The following is a 21865-nucleotide window of genomic DNA, read 5'->3' on the forward strand; positions in this document are numbered from 1 at the left end:
ATACCCTATTAACAGCAAAAAGACAATAACCAAAGGCAATGGACAGTTTACATATTCTGCAGCCAGAAGGATCTTCTATTTTTGTAATACTCTCAGGTATAAAAAAATTTGCATGTAAAGAAAGCATCCTTTAGCTGATAGAGACATGTGACACAATAACATTTCAGTATGTGTGTGATTACAAGGTGCTTGGATGTGCTATATTGAGAATTGTATCTCCAAGCAAACCAGGTTTTTTGGTTTTGAGAAATATCTGAATCAGATTCTGGAACAGCTGAAGTGTGGAGATGGTGTGAGATCTGCACTCTCTAAAGTTTCTGCCAGCTCTCATAAAATCTTCTGTGGTACCTTTCATTGTTTTCTGATGACACTGGCAAATATGGTTTTTGGTGACAGATATGAAGAACTTCCCAAAGCTTTGTACATATATCTGAGCTCCAAGACTCTCTGTGGAAGCTCATATTGAGAATTTAATTGGAACTAACCATGGGAATAACTCTATAGCTAATTGTTTCACATTGTAAGCTTCCAAAGTAAGGTGAGCACAAGCTCCAAAGTAAAACTGTGGCTGTGGTCTGTTCTGCTGTAGAGGTACTATTATTGATTTATGTTGACAAAATAAGTATTAGGCAAAGCAGTTCATTTAGGCATCTTCAAGACCGTAAGCCTGCATCCACTTTAAAGAGAAATTGAGTTTTAGGGAAAGAAGATTTAGTTGGGTGAATTTAGCATATAGTATGTGGGGAGACAGATCTGGGAGATGTTCCTCAGTTTGTTAAAGTAGTTGTAATCACAATTTTGTATCTCCACCAAAACTCAGTCATTGGATATGCTAAGTGATAGGTGGCACCAACAGTCTAATAGGGGGATAGAAATAGAAGAAAGAGGTCAGGTTGTTAAATTAATGGAGAAACTGCTATAAGCAAGGCTTTTATGGAGGATATTTTGTTTGGACTGTTTTTTCCATGTTTTAAGTACTCTACCAGTTTTCAAATCAGGTGCATGAAGATGCTAAGTTTTTCTGTGGGTTTTTTTTTTTTTTTTTTTTTTTTTTTACTATTCTTTAATGTACCTGGATTTTAACACTGTTTGGTTTGGGATCTAGAAATGTCACTGATACTAAGAATAAGAACTAATCTCTCTCCTCTGTCTACTTTTTTATTTCTTACTTTGAGAAGTGTGATAGTTTAACAATCCTTGTATGTGTATCAAACCTCTGCAGATCATCTCCTGTGGTATGTCATTGCTCATACAGTATGATAAGGAGTTAAAGCTGCATTAATTCAAATGTCAATTCCAGGATAGAAAAGGCTTTCATTTTGCCTTCCAGGGACAAAATCACCAGATTTTGGGTTGTCTCTTGCACTAATACTAAATATACATTTGTGTTTATTGAAGCCTTACTAACTGACCTTTTCCTACAGTTGGATGACTTAAAGGCTTAGAAATGCAGGTGGCAGATATAAGTGATGGAGACTGGAAAAAAAAAAAGAGATCATTCTTAAAGTAGAAGTCTGTCTCTTTCTCTTGAGTTTGCATTTGGCCTGTGGAGAATATTGGTGTACACAGGTTAAAGCTGGAGATAGTTGTGTGATATTTTCTGTGTATGTATTTTTTTGTGTGAACGCATGCTGCACATATACCAAGAAACGCTTGAATCTAGTTCCTAAAACAAAACAAAGAGTTCTGCTGTATCGATTGAATTCCTATCAAAAATAAGCTAGTGTCAAAAGCAGCAATGGGGGGACAATGGAAAAAAAAAAAAAAAGACATGCAAATTGATGGTGTCTTAATATATAATTCTCTTTCTGACAAAGGAAAATAATTGATTGCATGGAAATTGGAAAAACTGCAATGTGTAGTTTGCTCTCTTCTCGCTAATAGTTAATTAGCTATAATTAGGAAAAGTAATAAAACTTCACTCCTTTCAAAACCACTGAAAAGGAAATCAGATTTGAACTACTTGCTAAGCTTATGCCCTCCTATTTTGTGTAAAATATGCAGAAATAGATGTATAGACAATAAAATAAAAATAATGTACTAGAATTATGCTATCTCATGCATTACAATGCATATTAAAATTATTTAATCTTGGTAGCTAGACATCTGTAATTAAATTTCTGGAAAATTGACCTTCCTTTTTTTTTTTTTTTTTTTTTTTGTCATGCAGCACACTTCTTGCTGCAAACTAATGAGATGCTGTGGGAAACTTAGTGTTTGCTCTTTGATCAGACCAGCCCAGTGGTGGAAAGACCATGTAGGCATTACTGCAATGCCCTTGGCAACACTTAAGTTATTTAGAAATCTTTGCTCTGCTTGGTACTAAAGAAACATTTTTGAATCTTCAGCATTATTTCCCTTGTACACACAGGATTCCAACTACAGAGTTAGGCGTTTAGAGTGACATGCATACATGTACCCATCTCCTGCTGCTTACCTAAGAATTGGGCAGAAAAAGATATGTGTTTTGTAACTCCAGTTTTCTGTTTGTGCTGCTTAATCTGCTGTATGCTTTCTGTATTATGATTAAATGGGAATCACTATACTTCCTTACTTCTGTAGAAGTATCAAATATGTTTGAATTAAAAGAATGCTATTTAATTCAAGTCTTTTCACTTCTTTGCCTCTTGCTTCTCAATCTGCAAGATATATTTGTATTGTGGATGAGATGGTGGTAAGTGATATTCTAGTTTTGTTCTAGTATCATAAAATCATTAAGAGTGGAAAACTGAAATCATCTAGTCCAACTATCAGCCTATCCCATTTCAGGGCATCCCTGCAAGCTCTGTGTGCTAAATGGTGGGGAGACCTTTTCCCCCACTAGCATCGAACTCAATACTGGAGCTAAGCACCACAAGTTCAATGCAGCAGATGTATTTGACATCCAAAGCAACCATCCCTGAATTTTGTGCCTCCCATCAGGAGACTGTGTAGAGAAAGTAGACTGAAAGGAATTCTGCTACTTGTAATCCCCAACCAGGAGCTCTTGATATGCTTGGTGAGCCTCATTTACTCTTCATTCAAGTCCAACAATGACTGAACAACTTACCTGAAACTTGTGAAGCGATAGTAATGAAAAAGTGTAAATGTGTCACATAGACATGGTCCTCTAGTGGATATGATTCTCCCACTGTATAGAGTTATTGTAGCAGCTCTGTGAAAGAGCTGGAGAAAGGGAAGAAAGCTGCTGCAAGAAGTACTGCACTCAGAGGTCTGAGGACAGCAATGAAAAAATAAAGCTGCTATTATCTGAAGAAACAGAGTAAGCACTAGCATATATATCCAATAGTCATTAAACTTTTTAAAATGACTTTCTTATAAAGTCATAATTTGCATTTGAAGCAAAAATGAGCAAGAAAACTCAACTGATCCACTTCACTCCACATGGGATTCCTTTATATAGTTTTAATGTCTTTCAGTAGCTGGCTCTGGCAAACCCTATTTGCTCCAGTTTGGAGGCTGAGAAGCTTTGTTTTTTCTACCCCACACCATTCTGTGTTTGTCAGGGAGAGATACAGTTCTAAAATTCAACTTCAACATGATTTGTGTCAGTTGTTTTCTGATTGTCATTTCCAACATAGAAATGTGTTGTGTTGGATATGTGCCCTTTCACTGTCAGAGGAGGCTTTTAAATCTGGCACTGATGATGGTTCGTGGTTTGTGTGGCTTAGATCAAATGCTGCTTCTAAGGTTAAGTGTTTAGTGTTATCCAAATGCTCCTTATTGTCAATGTGTATTTTCCACTTCAGAGTTATGCAAATTTCTTTTTCTGTGACACTGGGAAAAATCAAGGAAAAAGAAAATCTGCATTACCATCATTTCCTGGCATCTCTTGCAACCATTGAAGTCGAAGTAATCTCAGTAAAAGGTTGCAACTGGCGCCAAAGGAACACTGCACAATTATTCCTGGAGTAAGAGAGCAAAAATAGACTCAAACTTACGCGCATTTTGTCTTTCCTTCCCTTCACAAGCTGAGGCTGCTGCCAAGCCCTACTGCTGCTTTTCCTATAACATGTACTCAGTTGATACCTCAACGTCCTTTCAACTGACACATTTGTCAGTGCCTTGGCAGTCAACTGCTTTGGCTGTTTCAGTGTCACAGTTACTGCTGCATCTCCTCTTCCATTATCCCCATATTGCCTAGATCCTGCTTCCTGATGTCTACATGGATTTATTATTTCCCAACTACAAACGTCACTACTTTATTACTTACTGTCTCACATTTAACAGCCATCTCTGTGACATCAAAGCTATGATTACATCCCTTTATTCTTTGAATTCATTTATTGTTGTTCTATGTGGGTTCTTTTTTCTTTCCTGTGTCTTCTATTAGTTCTGTTATAACACTTCTGAATTTGTATATTTCTCCATAAGCACTGTGCCCTTAACACCATTCAAGTGTGTCCGTCTGTATTGTTACTGTCTTACATGGCAGTTAATGAACACAGATAAGCTGCCTTAGGTTCTTATAGGACTAGTTATGCTGCATATCACATATGAAATCATGTTGAGGATATTTGTAAGTAATATATGCTGAGAGACTGGATTTCTCTATCACTGGTATTGGATACCTAATCTGAACAAGTCTACGTCATTCTTCAAAATGCTTGATTATAAGAGTCTATCTCCCATGCAGCTTTCCCCAGCCTTTTGTTTCAATATTATATGGCTATGTCTGTAATTTTCCTTGTGAAACACTTCTTTATTGAATACTTCTGCTTATTGTATATTCCCCACATCTTCTGCCATTTTTTTTTTTATCCTCCAAGACTTTGTCTACCCTCTACTTATCTGCCTTTATTTACTTCTTTCACCTTCCATTACATGCTTGACTCTCAGCGTTGGGATATTTTTCACATCCCTCATAACCAAGAGTGTTCTTGCTTGGGGGTTGCTGCACACCTGGGAACCTTTGTCATTTAATTCTATTGTTGTAGGCCATTGCTTTTCCTCTCAAATCATTCATTTTCATAAAGCTTGGTTATATTAGGCTCAGAACATAAAATGCTTTTAGTTGAACACTAATGCTCAAAATAAACAATGAAAAGCTCCAACAAAGGACTTTGTTTTCAGTCTTTGTGCATGTTTTAGCTTGGCATGGAAAACAATTTCCTTTGTTTGCATTCTGACCTTGGGCAAGTAATTCCCTTTGGCACATCTGTTGTCTTCTGTGAAATAGAGATGAAGATGCTGAGCTTCTTTGCAAAGGATTTTCAGAGTTACAAAATAAAAGCATTCCATAAGAGGTAGTTGATATTTTTATTCTTAATGTGATTGTTATTTTATGTGTCAGTCAGAAATAAGTACAATGTCTATTCTTAGAAAATAATAATGGTAATAGTTGTTTTGACTTGTCTGAGGTTTTCTTGAGTGGCTAAGTCGCTAATGGAAGTGATGTTATGAACTCCTACAGGCTTCTAAGGTTTTTCACACCCATGTATTTTTTTGCAACTGATGTAGTGTCTTCCTTGCTTCCTTTTTATTCTCATAAAAAGTCTTTTCCCTTAATGTAGGATCTGTTTCTCTCTTTCATGGCACATGCAAGATCTAGCCTTAGTATTGTTTGGTCTTCAAACCGTTCTGCTCAATTCGCTTGTCTAGTAGAATTTCCTCTTTTGCCTCTTCTTTCTCTTTGAAAAGAGAAATTTAATTGCGTGTCTTTTTTGCTTCCCCCCATCCCTCTTCTTTTTTTTTTTTTTTTTTTTTGGCTTATGAAAATAGATTCCTCTGCAATGCCACACAAAAATAAATAACTAAATAAAAATTACTCTACTGTCCCCTTTCTGTCCCCTTTGCTGTTTGCACTGAAGGAGAGAAAGCTCCCAGATTGGTATTCACAGTTTTCCTTTCCTTTGGGGATGGCCTTTTTTTGAGCAGTATTGTTCAGTAATATCTGTGCTTGGGAGAATGCCAAGCTCATCCAGGGCAGCACAGGCAGCTCTTTCCATTGTAGGGCTTCCAATCAGACTAATGCTACCAGCTGTGTGTTCTTTTGTCTGCCCTGGACTAGGTTGTGCTATTGTACTTCACACTGCATCTCTCCAGCAGAGCCTGTTGTCTCCATACTAATAGTTCAGGCAAAAAAGGAGAATTATGAAACATTAGCGTTCATGAGGGGAGATGTAAATGAACTTCACACAATGTGAATTATACTAAGAAATGGTTTTTCTAACTGTGAAAAAGTTGATGGTAGGGGGAGGGGATGATAGTAATCCTTTGCATTTTGATCGCCCAAAATTGTTTTATAAAGGCATCGCAGTATCATAATCCACTCATAATCCCGAGAAATCAGATTGCTCGTCCAAAAAAAAGTCATGCAACAAAATAATGACAGAGACAGGAACAGGATCTGAACCTTTATATTCTCAGCCTGATGCCTAATCTTCCAGGTTTTGTGTTTTGTTCTTGGAGGAGATGGGTTCAAGCAGATGGGAGAAAAAAAATGAACAAAAAGATATGGAGGAGGATACATGAAGAGTGCATTGCTTTGGCTGTAGCAGATGCCAAGGAGGGAGAGAGAAAAGGACATGGGAGAATGAAAAAGAGAGTTCGGAAGTACTTCGGGGATGAAAAAGCAGATAGGGAAGAGAAGTTGGGTCTGAGATGGAAAGACTGGAAGGAAGAACTGTCTGACAATCTGATGGATAGGTGGTGAAGAAAAGGTGTTTTTTTGTCAAATGTCATTAGGAACTTTTTGTTCTCTTAAAAATAATTACGCTGTGTCTTGTTTTAAGCAAGTTCATAACATTAGAATTGTTAATGATCAAGTTGTAAACATGTTTTGTTGTTAATGGATTTTCCCCTAATACATCTACATGAATTTTCAGAGAACACAGAAGTAGACTAAATCCTAAGATGTTATCTTTTGATAAAACTGTCTTTAATTTTATATTAAGCTTCTTTAAGACTCAGTCTTTTTGTTTCCATATAATTGCTGCTATGCAGCAGGCAACTAGCTATTAAAAAGGGTATCAGACGCTACGTGCTGCTTAGTAACTTCTCAAATAGTGTGCTGGTAAGGAAAATTAAAAGATTCAGAAAAAGTACAGGGGCAAAGATGAGGAAAGAAAGAATGGAGGAAGTTGCACAGTAGAATGAAGTAATCCATGCTTCATCATTGAAATAGGTAATGAACTATAATCTACTATGGGCTATGCATAAATTAAAAAGTTTTTATTTTCTTTAATGGATGAATGGAAATTGCTCATACAACAGTTTGAACAAAGATGCTAGCAGTATAAGGAATTTGGCTCACAATAGCAGGGGATCAGCATGCAAAAAAGGGAGGATTTTGGAGTTTCCACTCATTGTTTATTCTTTAGTCAGCTAAATGAACTTTGCGGGTAGTCATCCTTGTTGGGATGTCAGGATTGAGACTAATTTTTTGGTATCTTTAGCCCTTTCTCCAGTGCAAGTCACTGCCTGATTTTGGTTGTACTTTCTCCTTTCTCTGCTTCTCTTCAATTAGTGTTCATATTGAGCATTGATATAGCAGCACTGTACCTGATACCCTCTTCTCTAGCCAGGGCTGCCAGCAGCACAACACAGCTTCTCTACACCTCTTCACCATGGGCACCCTATAAAGCAGTGGTGCTTTTCTGCAATCTATTTATCTTTACATGGTAGAGGAGATGCTGGCGAAAGCCATTATTCGTCTAAGATTTTGCAGCCCTATAAATTTTTTGAAATACTAGTTCTAAAGGTATGTCAAGGCAGTTCAGGGCTTCTGAATGTGAGGAGCCATCACTCCTCTGAGCCCAAGTGTGGGTGCAACAGTGAAAACAGATTTGAGAAATGTTAAGTTTTAAAAATAGTTCTATTGTTCATCTGCCTGCTGTGATAATTTGTCAAAACATGTGTCTCTGTAGAATTGAACAAAAGATCTACAGGTTGATTTGGAGGCAAAATAATCTGAATTTTTGGCCAAAGAGAGATTGTTTGAGTGTTCTGTTTAGCAGTAGTCTTTGTAACTTGGCTTTACGAGATGCACTCACTTGAAGAACTAATTGCATCTTTCAAAGAATGGTGTCAAAATGACATTTTGTAGAGGCCCTACTTCCCTCCAGACATGTGAGCGTACTTGTTTATTTTTAAAGTCTCAGATGAATTATTAAATTTTAATGTGGTGGATTTCATATTACTGTGACTGGTAAAGCCTCTGTACAGAAGGAAGTCTGACCCAAAGGAGACTTCACAATGGGCTTGTTAGTAAAAACATCCAAAACTGGTTGCATAACAGAGATGCAAATGCTCTTTCTGATTATGTTTTTTACTCTTTTAATTTATTCTTTAGAAATAAGAATTTTGGATTATTTTTTCCAAAGAAATTCCAAAGCATAAGAGGCTCATCTGTTAAATACGAGTTGGTTTTTAAGAGTCTAAACAAACTAAATTTTCTTACACTGTACTTACAAGTGAATTTTGAATACTGCTAGCAGTCTGAGTTGTGTAATGGAGAGGACAATTTGTTAACATTTACAGAGAAAATGCAGATGAAGGGGCTTTCCATAGCCAGATGAGAAAAATTAAGGTATACTGAATAATACTTTTATTCCCCAGATCTTACTGCTATTTCGTTTTGACTAGTTCTCAGGATATGTTAAAAATGTGCTGTCACTCATTTCTAAATAAATCAGTTCTAAGACTCAGATGAACTGTTGTGTTATGAAGGAAGAATGGTTTTCTAAAGCAGAATTGCTATCTGAAAGTGACTCAAAAGTTTTATTGAAAATTTGAGACTGAGCTCTAGGATTGGCAACACTGGAGAGAACTGTACTTTATCTTTTGAACCTCATGTAACTTTTCATGTCTTCATTTTTCTATGTGAGCATGTTTTTGCAATGAGTTCATGAATGTTTTGGGACAGTTTAAAGATGACAGGCAAAAAAACTACTTCTGTGGTTAGCATGACTACTTGCTGGAGGGAGGAGAACATCTCTGTAGAGGAAATCAAGGCATTACCATTTTTCCTTAGTCTTCACAAGGAGGAATTTGCTTTCTATTTCTGCTCTGTCTTCATCAGCATTCTGAAACTAAGCAAAATTTTCTAGAACAGTCAGCAGCATGTTATTTTGATAGTAAACAAGAAACAACAGCTTGTAAAAATTACATACAAGTTCTGATTTCTTAGAATATGTTTTTCAGGTGTTCAAGTCACCTCATGTTGAATTTTGCCCCTTGAATCAGGTGTTTATCCTTCTCCGGATCTGGATTAGTACAAACAGGATCATGGAAGATTTGATTAATTTTCTGATTGCATTAATAAATCTGTAAGTACTCGTGCAATGTATGAGGAAAAAAGCTCAAGTTCTCAGGGGATATATTTTCTCAGGCAACCCTACAGGCTTAGGGAAGAGTGGTTAGAAAGCTACCTAATGGAAAGGGACCTTGGTGTACTGATGGACAGTCGGCTGAATCTGAGCTAGCAGTGTGCCCTGGTGGCCAAGAAGGCCAATGCCATCCTGGCTTGTATCAGGAATGGTGTGGTGAGTAGGACTAGGGAAGTAATCCTGCCCTTGTACTTGGCATTGGTGAGGCCTCACCTCAAGTACTGTGTTCAGTTTTGGGCACCTCAGTACAGAAATGACATTGAGGTGCTGGAGCAGGTCCAAAGAAGTGCAGCAAGGCTTGTAAAGGGTTTGGAGAATATGCCCTACAAGGAGCAACTGAAGGAGATGGGGTGAGACCTTACTGGTCTCTTCAAATACCTGAAGGGTGCTTACCGCGAGAGCGGGGTTGGTCTCTTCTCACTAGTGACAGAATGAGGGGAAATGGTCTTAAGTTGCACCAAGGTAAGTTCAGGCTGGATATCAGGAAACAGTTCTTTACAAAAAGGGTTCTTAAGCACTGGAATAGGCTCCCTAGGGAGGTGGTTGAGTCACCATCCCTGAATGTGTTTAAAAACTGTTTGGATGTGGTGCTCAGAGACACGATTTAGTGGAGAGTTGTTAGGGTAGTATGGTTAGGTTGTGGTTGGACTCGATCTTTAACATCTTTTCCAACCTGGGTGATTCAGTGATTCTCTCTCAGACATGAGTGAATGTTTCCTGGCTGTTGTGTTGAAATGGGGAGCAAATTGAGTAACCTTTTAGGTAAGCAGTGATTCATCGAGTAGTTACTTTTGTGTAATCAGCAAATTAAATGAGACTAAAGTAAGGCCATTATTGAAGACGAGATCTCATGATAACTTTTTCACTTTGACTTTTTAGTTTGTTGTGCGTGAGACTGATATGTTAAGATTTATTATTTAAAAAAAAAAAAACACTGAAAAATGAGAAAGAAAACTGTCATAAATTGCAAGAGCTAAATCTCAGTAATCTTTTTTATATTTCTTACACATTTGTGCATCTGTTTTTAAGCTTGGTCTTAATTATGGGAGTTGATTGTTTTCCTGAATTACAGCAACCATTAGTTACTTCTAAAACAGATACATTGTTCGGTTCTTAGAATAAATGTTTTAAGGATGTATTTGTAACTATAGCTGTTGAAATTCTGCTTTGTTGGAAGTGCTTATATAAGCTAATAGCCTAGATGTAATTTATTTAATTTAAATTGCAGTGGCCATGGTCTTTACTTCAAAAAATATCATACTGAACACAAAATTAGGTGTTTTTTTTGTTTTTTTTTTTGTTTTTTTTTTCCTTTACATGCCATGCTGTAATGTTATAACGCAATGGAAAGTACAGCAATACTAGCTGGGTAGCAAAGTAAGGGCAAGCCAAAATGCAGCAGCCATAGACACAGAAGCAAAGGACAAAAGCTGCTTACTTTTGGAAGGCCTCAGTTATGCAGAGATCTACAACAAATTACCCTAGCCTCCACTGCCAACCCTTATGTGAGGTCCGCGAAGGGGTGGATCCTGGCTTCACTCCTGCTCACTCAGGTACATTGCATGCACCTGAGCTCCCCTGAGTTGGCCCTGCATTCCCACCCAGTTGCTCAATTACCGGTTCAGGCTGTCACTTAGCATTTCTGCTATGTATGCTGAACTAAATTAGAAGGAATTTTACTCAAAAATAATGATTTTTAAAGATTTTGTAATTTTTAATTGACAATCAGGCTATCAGTATTTGAAAATCAGTAACTTTGCATTTAGAGAAAGACAAAATAAACCAAAGAGTGAAATTTAAATCTGTATGCAAGCATATGTTGTACAAGAAGTGAGTCGGTGTGTATATCTAAAATAGAGAAACATTTTATATTGTTCTGTATGCATTCAATATCCTCTCTACATGATATTTTAAAATCTTTGGATAATTTTATAATTTCAGCTGCTGAAGATACAATTTTCAATAGCATCTGCTACCTGGTGCTTAGGAGAGTGAGTTAATGTCTGTACAACTTCTCTGTAGAGATAATTCATGTTGTGAAACAGTAGTGTTTATTCTCTGTTCCTTCACTGTTGAGTTTGCAATGGAAGAGTATGTAAGTCTATTTGAAACTTGACATTTCTCCTGTCCTGAGCAAGGCCTTAAAAGATGCATCAATATTTTTGTATCTCTAATTGGTGGTAAGCTAATACAACTGATCGTATCAGCAGTAGAACAAGCATCAGCTTGGAAATGCAATCTTTAAGATCGTAGTGACTTCAGTGTATCCATTTTGAAAGGCAAACTACCATTTAAGTAACTTTGTGCGTGTATGTATGTCTGTACATATGGACTTAACACAAGATAAAATAAAACTTGAATATTTCGGGTTCAAAAAAGTGCAAACAGGGTTTCCAGTTTGTTTGAACCAATGCTTTTAATGCATTGTTAAGATACAGTGGCAAGATTTTAATTACTAGGTGAAGAATTCTACTAAGCTTTTGATGATTGGGGAGAAACGGGGCTAAGAAAACATGTAGAACTCAGTCTCACACTTTACCAAGTAACTTCTTCTGGATCCAACAGAATTTCTGCTTGGCTAAGAAGTACACAAGTATTGTATACGATAGTATGACACTTGTGATTGAGTGATAAGGTATAAACTTTATTTTCTGTTTATATAAATCATAGAAATTATGTTTCTGTTCAAAAAATAAGTCATATTCTGACTCGGGGTGATCTCTGCAACCCATACACTAATTCTCTAGAAAAACTGTTTCTGAAATAACAACCCTTTTTCCAGCACCTAACTCTGTATCATATAGTACAATCGCTAAGTATACAGGAATAAGTTCAATTTGCAAGCATAATTAAGTGCATGTTGCCCCAACCCCAATGTGTACAATTCTCACAGTCATACCATGGAAGAAAGATCTAAATGGGCAGCTTCAGTCCTGAGGCTATTGTAACAAATGATCATGGTTTAGTGTCAAGGGAGAAGGTTCTAAGCCTTTATACATTTTGTTTGCTGATATTAGCATTTGGCCCTGTGGAGCTAAATGTTCCCTGCTGCTTTCTTCCCCTTTATGTTTCAATAACGTTTCCCAATACCTGGTGTTACAGTGACTGTGCTGATTATTCGCAGTCTGAAAGTGTGCCTGTAAATGTACACATCTCCGAGCTATTTTTTGCAATGGGGGCTGACTCAGATATATTTTTAAATATGTCTGAGAAACAGGAATGTCACACTCTATATTTTGTTTAGTTGGGTGGAATTGGGACTTTCTAGTACTACATTTTTGTTGAATTAAAGCAGACTTCTGCAAAATTTAGCATTGATTTTATTAATCGATATTTAGCAGGAAGGATAACTGTTGAAACATAAGTAGCTCTAGGTTTTTATTGATGGATATTGATCGATTTAGCAATAAAAATTGTTTGTTTGTTTGTTTGTTTCTCAAGCAGTAGCATTTTCATCAGAATATGCAACCTAGAAATTGTAGTAATCTATGGGAAAAAACTGTATCAGGAAAGAGATTCAGAAACTACCTAAACAATGTGACAAACTTTTTACCTTCCTGTGAGTGAGGGTGATGAGAAATGTAAGCAAGCAGCATCCTAGGTGAATAGCCTATGAGAATTTTAAGATGTTCTGAATATTAGAAACTTGTGATGCACTGATATTTTTTTTATAACTTTCTGGAGAAGAATAGCTGTGAGTGTTAATAATCCATCACTAAATTTAACTTAAAGTCCAGCAGCTGGCCCAAAAGCTGTGATATGCTCAAAACAAATACAAAGGAGCACTTCATTCTAAGCCAAAACACTTGGAAAACTTGTGGGAACAGTTATCCTCTCATCTGCATGAGATGATTGTATCAGTTAGAGCCTCGGTGGTATCATGTTCCATATCTCACTATCTTAATGAGAATAGTGTGTTGTATTTCTAAGAAGGTGTTTCTCTGCATTTAAGATCTCCAGTGCCATCCTTTGGCTAGAAAGTCGTGCTCCCCATGAGCCTGATTGCAGTTACTCCATTCAAGTTGAATCATTCCTCATGCTGTAAATATTTGTATTTCAATCAATAAGTGTTTGTGGAGTAAAACATTACTCGTTGTAAGTAAGAGACGTATGATATAAGACCACAGGTCTGCTGCTAGAGTATGTTTTTATATTTTTAAGGGAATATATTCTCGGATGTTGGTTTCCTGTTTTTTGCTCGTACCTGTTGTGTGTGTAGAATATTCTTGAAAGATAAGTAATTGCAAGGTTAATATTAGATGTGCGTAGGTAAATGCATACTACTGTTCTATGGTTCTGTGGTTCTATTTACCATCCCATTATCTAATTTCTACATGTATATACAGATTAAGTGCATATGCAGCTTTGCCAGTGGCAAACTATTTCAGAATTTTCCTTTGGGTGTACTCTGGGGAATTATGCTACAAGCTTGTATTGCTTCTTCATTCAAGCTCTCAATTCTATTAGAAGCCCAACATAAATACTTGACTCTGCTTTGTTTCACAGGGTAATTCTTCAGAATTACAGACCATTACATTGTTAATTCTTTTGGTATTTATTGATTGCATTAACATTAATCACGACAAACATCTCTGGTATTAATATGGTTGTCATTTGTATAGTACTTCAGATTGCTTGTAAATCAACTATCATTAACTGAACAATTAGTTACAGGGTGCTTTTTGTATAAGCAACACCATGTCTTTCTTAAGGAAGTGAGAAGAGTGAACATACAAACTGTTCACTGAGTTTTGAAAGTGTTTTACTTTAGTCTTTTTTTTTTTTTTAAGGAAAAGAAAACGCATATGAAAAGGATAAGTTAAATAAGATTATTTCATACATCTCTTAAAAGCCAATAGCAACTCTGCTATTTGCTTAGCAAAGTTAATATACCTAATCCCATTCTGGTTTTTTAAAAGTTGATAGTGAGACTTGTTATTTCTTCAGGTTTTTTTCTTTATGATACAATGATGCCATCCATGGGGCTGTTGTGGTAGACAGAAAAGTGCTCATGTACTTGGCAAGTCACATTAATTTGGTAGCAGGAATTTGCTCTCAAAGTTCCTCAAAAGGTCCAGGAGTTAGCTTCCATTCTGAAGATATAATTTACTTCCAGGCAAGGTGAAAGAGGAAATCTTTCAGCTTTCACTCCGAGACAGCTGAAAGGGAACATAGAAACCTTATGACTTCATGAATTACTCAATGTACAAAATTTTATCCATGTTTCGCTTGATTGAAAATGTTGTATTCAGTGCCCAGTGTCTGCATTTCAGCAGCAAAAATAGGCCTTGTACACTGAACTGCTCTCATCTTGAACTTCACTGTGTTTTCTTACAGCTTGTGACCTCATGAACCAAGGCATTCTGGCCCTTGTGAGCTCCATTGGCTGCACATCAGCAGGTTCCCTGCAGTCACTGGCAGATGCCATGCATATCCCTCATCTCTTCATCCAGCGCTCAACAGGAGGAACGCCAAGAAGCAGCTGTGGGCTCACCAGGAGCAACCGCAATGATGACTACACACTCTCTGTCCGCCCCCCTGTCTACTTAAATGATGTCATCTTGAGAGTGATCACAGAATATGCCTGGCAGAAGTTCATCATTTTTTATGATAATGACTATGGTAAGTAGTTAACTGAGTAATTTCTGTCGAATCCTTAATTCTGTTTTTTCATCTTTATCGTCTTCTACTATGCTGTTTTCCTTCTGAACATTTGTGGTTCTGTCAGTATTTCACATTAATCGAGAGATTCTAAAATACATTGATATTTACAGGTTAATTTGATGATTTCTGTAATAGCTAGCGGATAAGCAGAGAAATTCATTTTGTCAAGTGTAAAAAAAATTTAGCAAGTTTGCTTTTTTTTTTTGAGATGATTGTTCAAGGGTTAACATGTAAAATTTTATATTCTGTGGAATTATTTCTTTATGTTGTGAATCTCTCATCTTTTATAGGCTTACATTTGATAACCAGAAGCTGAGGCAGCAGTGAATGTAGGACAGATACCTCAGCAAGAATAAGCTGCTATTTGTAAATGTGAAACTTACAGAGAGTACTTACATAGAACGAAGCACTTGAGAAGGAGGGCTATTGAATTCACTATTCCTTCTTTTTTGGTGCATTCAGTGTTCCTGAGAAGTGCTGAGTTGACAGTGACTGTGTAATAGAGTAAGCATGACACAAACAATGGCATCAGAAGTCAGACAGTGCCATCCTGCTTGGTGATTCAGCCAAGTTTAGTACAGATATCTTCTACAACTGAGAGCTAGACAGATTGCTGTAATAGAAGTGCATTATCTAACGAATTTTATTATCTTTTTCTATGGAAAATTGCTTTGAAACCAGACTTGTTTTCTTCAGACACATCCATTATTCATAAGTAATCATGATTGGTTTGGATGAACATTTTAAAACTTATTTTCAAAGTTAAATCTTCAAGTTGTTTGAAAATGCAAACTTCAGCGATTTGCTGTGCATAATAACTGGTTCATTCAGGTCAGGTGTTATTGATTTTTGTTCCCTGGCTACCTAATAAATTCTTAAATTAGAACTATAGAAAATGATGAATAGGAGAATTTCTATTTACAACAAACCAGCATCTGGAAGTGCCAGCCATAGGATCAGGAACATGCACATAAACACTGATCCAATAAGCTTGCAGCAGAGTAATTTTGTTCACATTTTCTCAGTTTACGCAACTAAGTACCATTGTAGTTATGAAGAAGACTATAGTCTTGCCAGCTAAAGAATACCTTTTTGCATGTATTTGTTTTAAAAATAAAACTTTAATTATTTTTTTCCATAATTGTATCCATAAATACTATTTTTAAATTATCCAGATCATTTTGTCCTCAATTTCTGGATAGGAATCTCATTACATAATGAGAATCACGTAATGCAGATGCCTGAATAAGTTTTAGACCAGTAGCTATTTCAGTGACACATCAACCCCAGATACGACTTTTATCAGATATTGTCTTCTCTCACCTTCTATTCTTTCTTCAATAGATGAGTAATGCTTTGCTGAACTAGACAAATTGGTAAACTGACTCTCATCAGTGATCACTATCTCATACATCAGGAAAAGGTGCAGAAAAAGCCCCATATTTAATATGTACTAAGTGGTCTGTCCATCTTCTAAGACTATTTTATTCAGGTGATAGCATCAGGTTTGACAATGTTTTGTGTATTCTTCATTCTCTTAGCTAGTTTTTAATCTATGTTGTTAGTTTTACCTCTGATTGCATGATTTTTATAGCAGACCCTAATGAACAATTTTGCATGTGGCTTATTATGAATATTGATATGTGTTGTTCTCTCCCCTTTTCCTGCCATTTTCTTGATCTATTTCAAGCATTTCCAGTATGTCAGTAGGACACAATTTCTTCCTAGGTTTTTTACTGATCAGAGAAGGGTTTGCAAGGAGGGCAGGATGGAGAAAGCAAAGGCATTAAAGGCATGAAATGAGGAGCTGGGATCACTTAATTAATGGATTATAGAGCGAAGAAATCTGAATTCAGTGTCCATCCTGCTTTGAGCTGGAGATAGGACTTAGCTACCTTTAGTAGATTCATCCTACTCAATTATTCAGTGATTGTGATGTTTGAGAAAGTAGTTTGTTTGGATGAGCCTTTACATGCAAAATACTAACTAACTAAATAAAAACCTATCAGTTTGAGTTTTATACAAGCAAGTTGGCCTGAGAACTCCATAAGAGCACAAGGAAGGGGACATTGGCTTCTGTTCGTGTTTTGGAATGAAATCAAGACTGGGTTCAGCCCCAGGCAAGGCATCCCAATGTTCAGTGCGTCAGAACAGCAAAGTGTGGTTACAATTCCCTGTGGAAGCCACCATTCCCATTCCTCAATGTGCCTGAGAGGATCTGAGGCAGTATTTGATTTATTTATTCTCTCATTTCATACATATCTGGGCTCAAATGCAGATTGGAAGTTTTGCTGCCTTTAATTGCTAGCAGTAGTTAATATTAGACATTTTAATGTAATATTTAGTATTTAACATTAAAGTAGGAGGGAGATCAGTACTTGCATTAGTATTAAATTCATACCTTTTAATAGGGAAGGTATTATTTGTTTAAAGCAAAACACATCATTCGGTCCTCTGAAGAACTCACGTGCACAAACAGAGCTATTTATTACCCTAGCATTTTTATTTTTTTTAATGTGGTGATCTTATTTTCTCAAGATAGATATCATATCATGAAGTGATAGATTCATAGCACTACATGACACTTGAAAATTAATGGAAGTATACATTTTGCTGTGTTAATTTTTTTTTTTGTTATTGCTACAGAAAATATGGAAAAACTGTCAGAGTGGTTATGACAGAAGAGTTTTTTATTAAGAAATTACTTTGATGATTAAATTTAACAATTTAGTACAAAATACTTTAGTTGTATTCCTGAAATTATTTCTGGGAATATTTTTGATATGTGAAAAAAAATGCCTTTTATATTTGCAATATTTTTTCCAATAGTAAAATTAGGCTCATATCCGAAGTAAATACTGCTATACCAGGTTCCTTGCACCTTTAAAAGAACTTGCAACCAATTGTGTGACGATTTATAAATATAATCATTCTTGAATCCTATCAACTGAACTGTTTTTGATTTTTAACTTGCAGTCTATCATAGATTCTTTTCCATTATCAGAGAATGAAAGAATTATTTATAGCTGGAAATGTCTTTCTGCAGGGCAGAGAGTTATTTGCTGGATGTTATCCTTTTGTAAAAATGACAGATCTCTTTTGAATAGAAGCAGACAAGTATATTCAGTTGTAACATTTTAACACTTCTTCCAGCTTAATGCTAGAAGGTTCCAGTCTACTTAAAGTGCCTTTATCAACTGAGAAAGTTATTCTTTGAAGGAAGCAGTTATTTTAGTGACTTTACAGAAATGGGTGTTAAGGAAGGCATGCAGAAATGCATTTCTGGAATAACCGATGTAGGAATCTTAACTGCTAGTTATTTTCTCAAGTAACATTTTTGCTAGGTTGGCTTCTAAAACAAACAAAATGACATACACACCTTGGTAACAATAATAATAAACATAATTTATTGTTGTTGTAGATGTAGTTAAACTAACCAAAAGAATGTATCAAACCGTTGTCCTTTGTTCGTGACAGCGATTTACCAGCAACAACTGAGGCACTGAAGTATGGATAGTGGGTGAAGAGGTGAGACAACGTTTTAAGCAGACTTAGTTGGTATTTGTGTTTCATTTACTGCTTTACCTTTAGTGTATAAACTGAGATGAACTTAGAAAATCAGAGTGAGTATCCTTCACCTCATTCTTGTTTTCTGTTTGGGATGATCTAAGTCTAACTCCAAGTGAATTTAGTGCAATCAGTCCCCTTTTATTCAGCATGTATTGTTCCTTGAGTTAAAACAAGATAAAATACTACCGAAAACATGAAACCTGATTTTGTTGAAGGAAACTTCATAAGAGGATATTAAAAGTGTTTCAGGACAATGCTCTGCTTCTGCAAATACAATTAAAGATGGCTTTCTTGCACAGTTCAAGAGTAGGTGGCATGAAATGCAACAAAATTATCCAGTGAATTAAACCCTTTCTCAGGCTGCTATTCAAAGTACTAGTCACACTGTATGTACAAACCAAATTTACTTTAAGAGGCCATATCAGCTCCTACTCTTTTTGTTCTTCAGCACTCAGCTGAAACAGTAGGATCACCATGCTGCAGAGGACAGCTCTGTGTCTTCCTTTAAGCCTCCACTAAGCCTTTGATTTTGTCCTTACGACTGTCAGCAATTTGTTCGATGAAGTCACTTCCAGACTGGATAATGGAAATGTAAACCTTAGACCTCTGGAAGTTGCTATGTTCAGGTTAGTGAGAAGAGACACTGACATATGTAAATATTTTTGAACGAGCTTAACCAAATTATTGCACCTTTACTTACTGATCTCAGGTTCAAAATGCAGTTTGTAATAGTAAATAATGCAAATTCTTATACACTATGGACCAAAATCTGACTATAGCCAGTACTGACACGAAAAAAAGTTTTATGCATGTAAGAATCATAGAATGGTTTGGGCTGGGAGGGATTTTTAAGACCATCTAGTTCCAAACTTCCTGTTATAGGCAGGAATCCCTCCCATTAGATCAGGTTGCCAACCAGCCAGGCCTTGAACATATTCAGATGGGAGACCTCTGCAGTGTTTCTGGGCAGATGTTAAATCAGAGAGGAAAGCGAATGAAATAATAATTTGAGATCTGAATGTGAGCACCCAGGCTACACAGGCATCAAAACTGACATAGAATATATATGTATATATATATTTATATTTTTATTCTATTGTGTAGCAACAAGGTGCAAGCTTTTGCAATTCATGTCTTTCTTTTCAGGCAGTGTACAGCTCACTGTATTTTCCAGGAGGACATAGATACTTTCCTGTAGTAGTAAATTTTTTATGAAGAATCCAGTCAATCACTGCAAGAACATAATTGTGAATTTTGTGCCATTTACAGTGTAGGTATTTCTGAGTTTGAGATGAAAGGGAGAAAGGCTTGCTGCTTGGAAACATTTATTTTTAATGTTTTGTTGGTAGCAAAGCAGATAAAGTGTGTAATCTTTCTATCTAGAAATGTTAAGGGAGTAAGATTGTTTCTGGAGAATGAGTTTTGCCATATTTTCTATTCTCTTTTCAAGTAGTAAGTAATATTTTAAAATCTTTCTGTATTGTATAAGCAGATAGAAATTTTAGAAATCCCACTTCTCTGTACAAATTTCTCAATTAACCTTTTGTTTTTCAACCCGATATGCCTTTAATATGCAAGCATGTTTGCTGACTTACATTGTATTTACTGATTCTAGGATTAATACATCTTTGCTTGCATTTTTTTCACCTTCCTGCTAATACTGCATTATACAGCAGTGGATATTTGCCAGTCACTTAAATGATAATTTAATTTTAACTTTTTTAAATTATAAAAAATGAGGCTGCTATGTGGGGTATTTACTGCATGAAGCAGAAGGAGGCAGTCTCATTGCAAATTGAGGTTGAATAAATTATTGAAAACTTCATTGGAAAGGAAAGGTGGAGGTTAGCGAGCAGTTGCAGAACTTTCCTTTGTATTTAACTCTCAGCAGTTTCAAGTTATTTATGCACTAAGGAACGATTAAGGCAGTGATGAACTGCCTGCTTGAGGAAAAGGTGGCTCAATCTGATGGAGGATTTTGGGGAAGAACCCAAAATATTTAATAATAAAAAAAAAAATTCAAGGTGGAGAGTAGTCAGGTCTGCAGAACTATGAATATAAGAGATGATCCCAGCATAGTGGTGGCTTACAAATAAATTGGGTGCAATGTGATAGCATGGGAGTACAGTACTTTAAAGATCATGGAAAAGAGGATATCATACTTGGAACTCAGAAGGCAGAACTCTTTGCAGAAAGACTTGTAAAAGGATTGATTCTTGTAGCTGATGCCCACCTGCAAGTACAGGCTCTGGATTCCCAGTGTCTCCTTTCAAAAATATGTATAGCAAATAATTCCATTGACGCTTGCCTTCATAAATATTTTCCAGAAGGAAATACATGATGACCATAGACAAATGTGTGCTTGAAACCATAACATTTTCAAACCATTTGAAATTTTAATGCAGATTTAATAAAGATTCATAAAAGGATCACACTCTCTGTAATCGATTGCAAATGCTCATAATTACCCCAAGGCTGTTTTCAGCTGCCTGATGACTATAATATTTACAAGTCCAGTTCCAGACAGTCTTAAATCTGTTTATTACTCATCTGGTTCTTTGCCAACTTTTTGTACTCATTTACACCATTGTCCCTCGATAAACAACAAATAATTAATTCAGGCTTCTTATTGAACTATTTTGTTTTTGCATTAGTATGTATTACATCATCTAGACAAGGAAAGGAACATGTATTTTTCATCTATGTAACTACTGTGTCAATTACATTGCAAATTGGCAGCTGTTTGTGAGAGCTTTCATATTAACTTGCTTTTGCTCATTGACATACCACTGCAAATTGAATATATATTGTGGCTGCCACTAAAATTATTCACTTCTGAGATAAATGGACTGCTGTATTATGTTTTTTTTCAGTGGAGCAATGACCATGCTTCTGCTTTTTACCTTGATATTGTTAGGGAAATTTATTCCATGCGTCATTATGTAGACTAGTAAGAGAAGATTATCCGTTGTTCAAGCTGATTTCCTTTAAGATGGAATTGTTCAAGATCCTGAAGGCTTGGTCTGAGCACCTTCTGTGCTGTGTTAGTAAAAATTGAATATTGAATTTTCCAGAACTTCAAAGTTGAGGACAAAATCAAGCTGTAGATGCATTCCTGATACCTGTGTAATTATAATCTCTGGAATCGAGATATTATCTTGGCGTTTTGCTAAGATTTCATTTGTGCATGGGCAGACTGCAAGCCTCAAAAGAAAATGATTGATCCTTGTACTGTTCTACATCGCTGTTAGCTAAGTGTTTTTCAACTTTTAATACGACTGTGGTTTGTTTTCAGCAGTATT

At 36.2% G+C, this 21865-nt stretch overlaps 1 protein-coding gene across 3 annotated transcripts in view; it reads left to right on the top strand.

The window, feature by feature from the left end:
- GRID2 (glutamate ionotropic receptor delta type subunit 2) overlaps positions 1-21865 on the top strand; it is a 690924-nt gene that overhangs the window by 386950 nt on the left and 282109 nt on the right. For all 3 annotated transcript variants that reach the window (XR_014882859.1, XM_085222277.1, XM_085222276.1), the window contains exon 3: positions 14667-14951. Coding sequence is in view for 2 of the 3 variants with exons in the window: in XM_085222277.1 (XP_085078403.1) it covers positions 14667-14951 (285 nt within the window). In the remaining variant the exon portion in view is untranslated. The remainder of the gene's footprint in view (positions 1-14666; positions 14952-21865) is intronic.

Source organism: Meleagris gallopavo, chromosome 4 (assembly GCF_905368555.1).
Source record: "Meleagris gallopavo chromosome 4, MGAL_WU_HG_1.1, whole genome shotgun sequence".
Taxonomy (NCBI): Eukaryota; Metazoa; Chordata; class Aves; order Galliformes; family Phasianidae; genus Meleagris; species Meleagris gallopavo.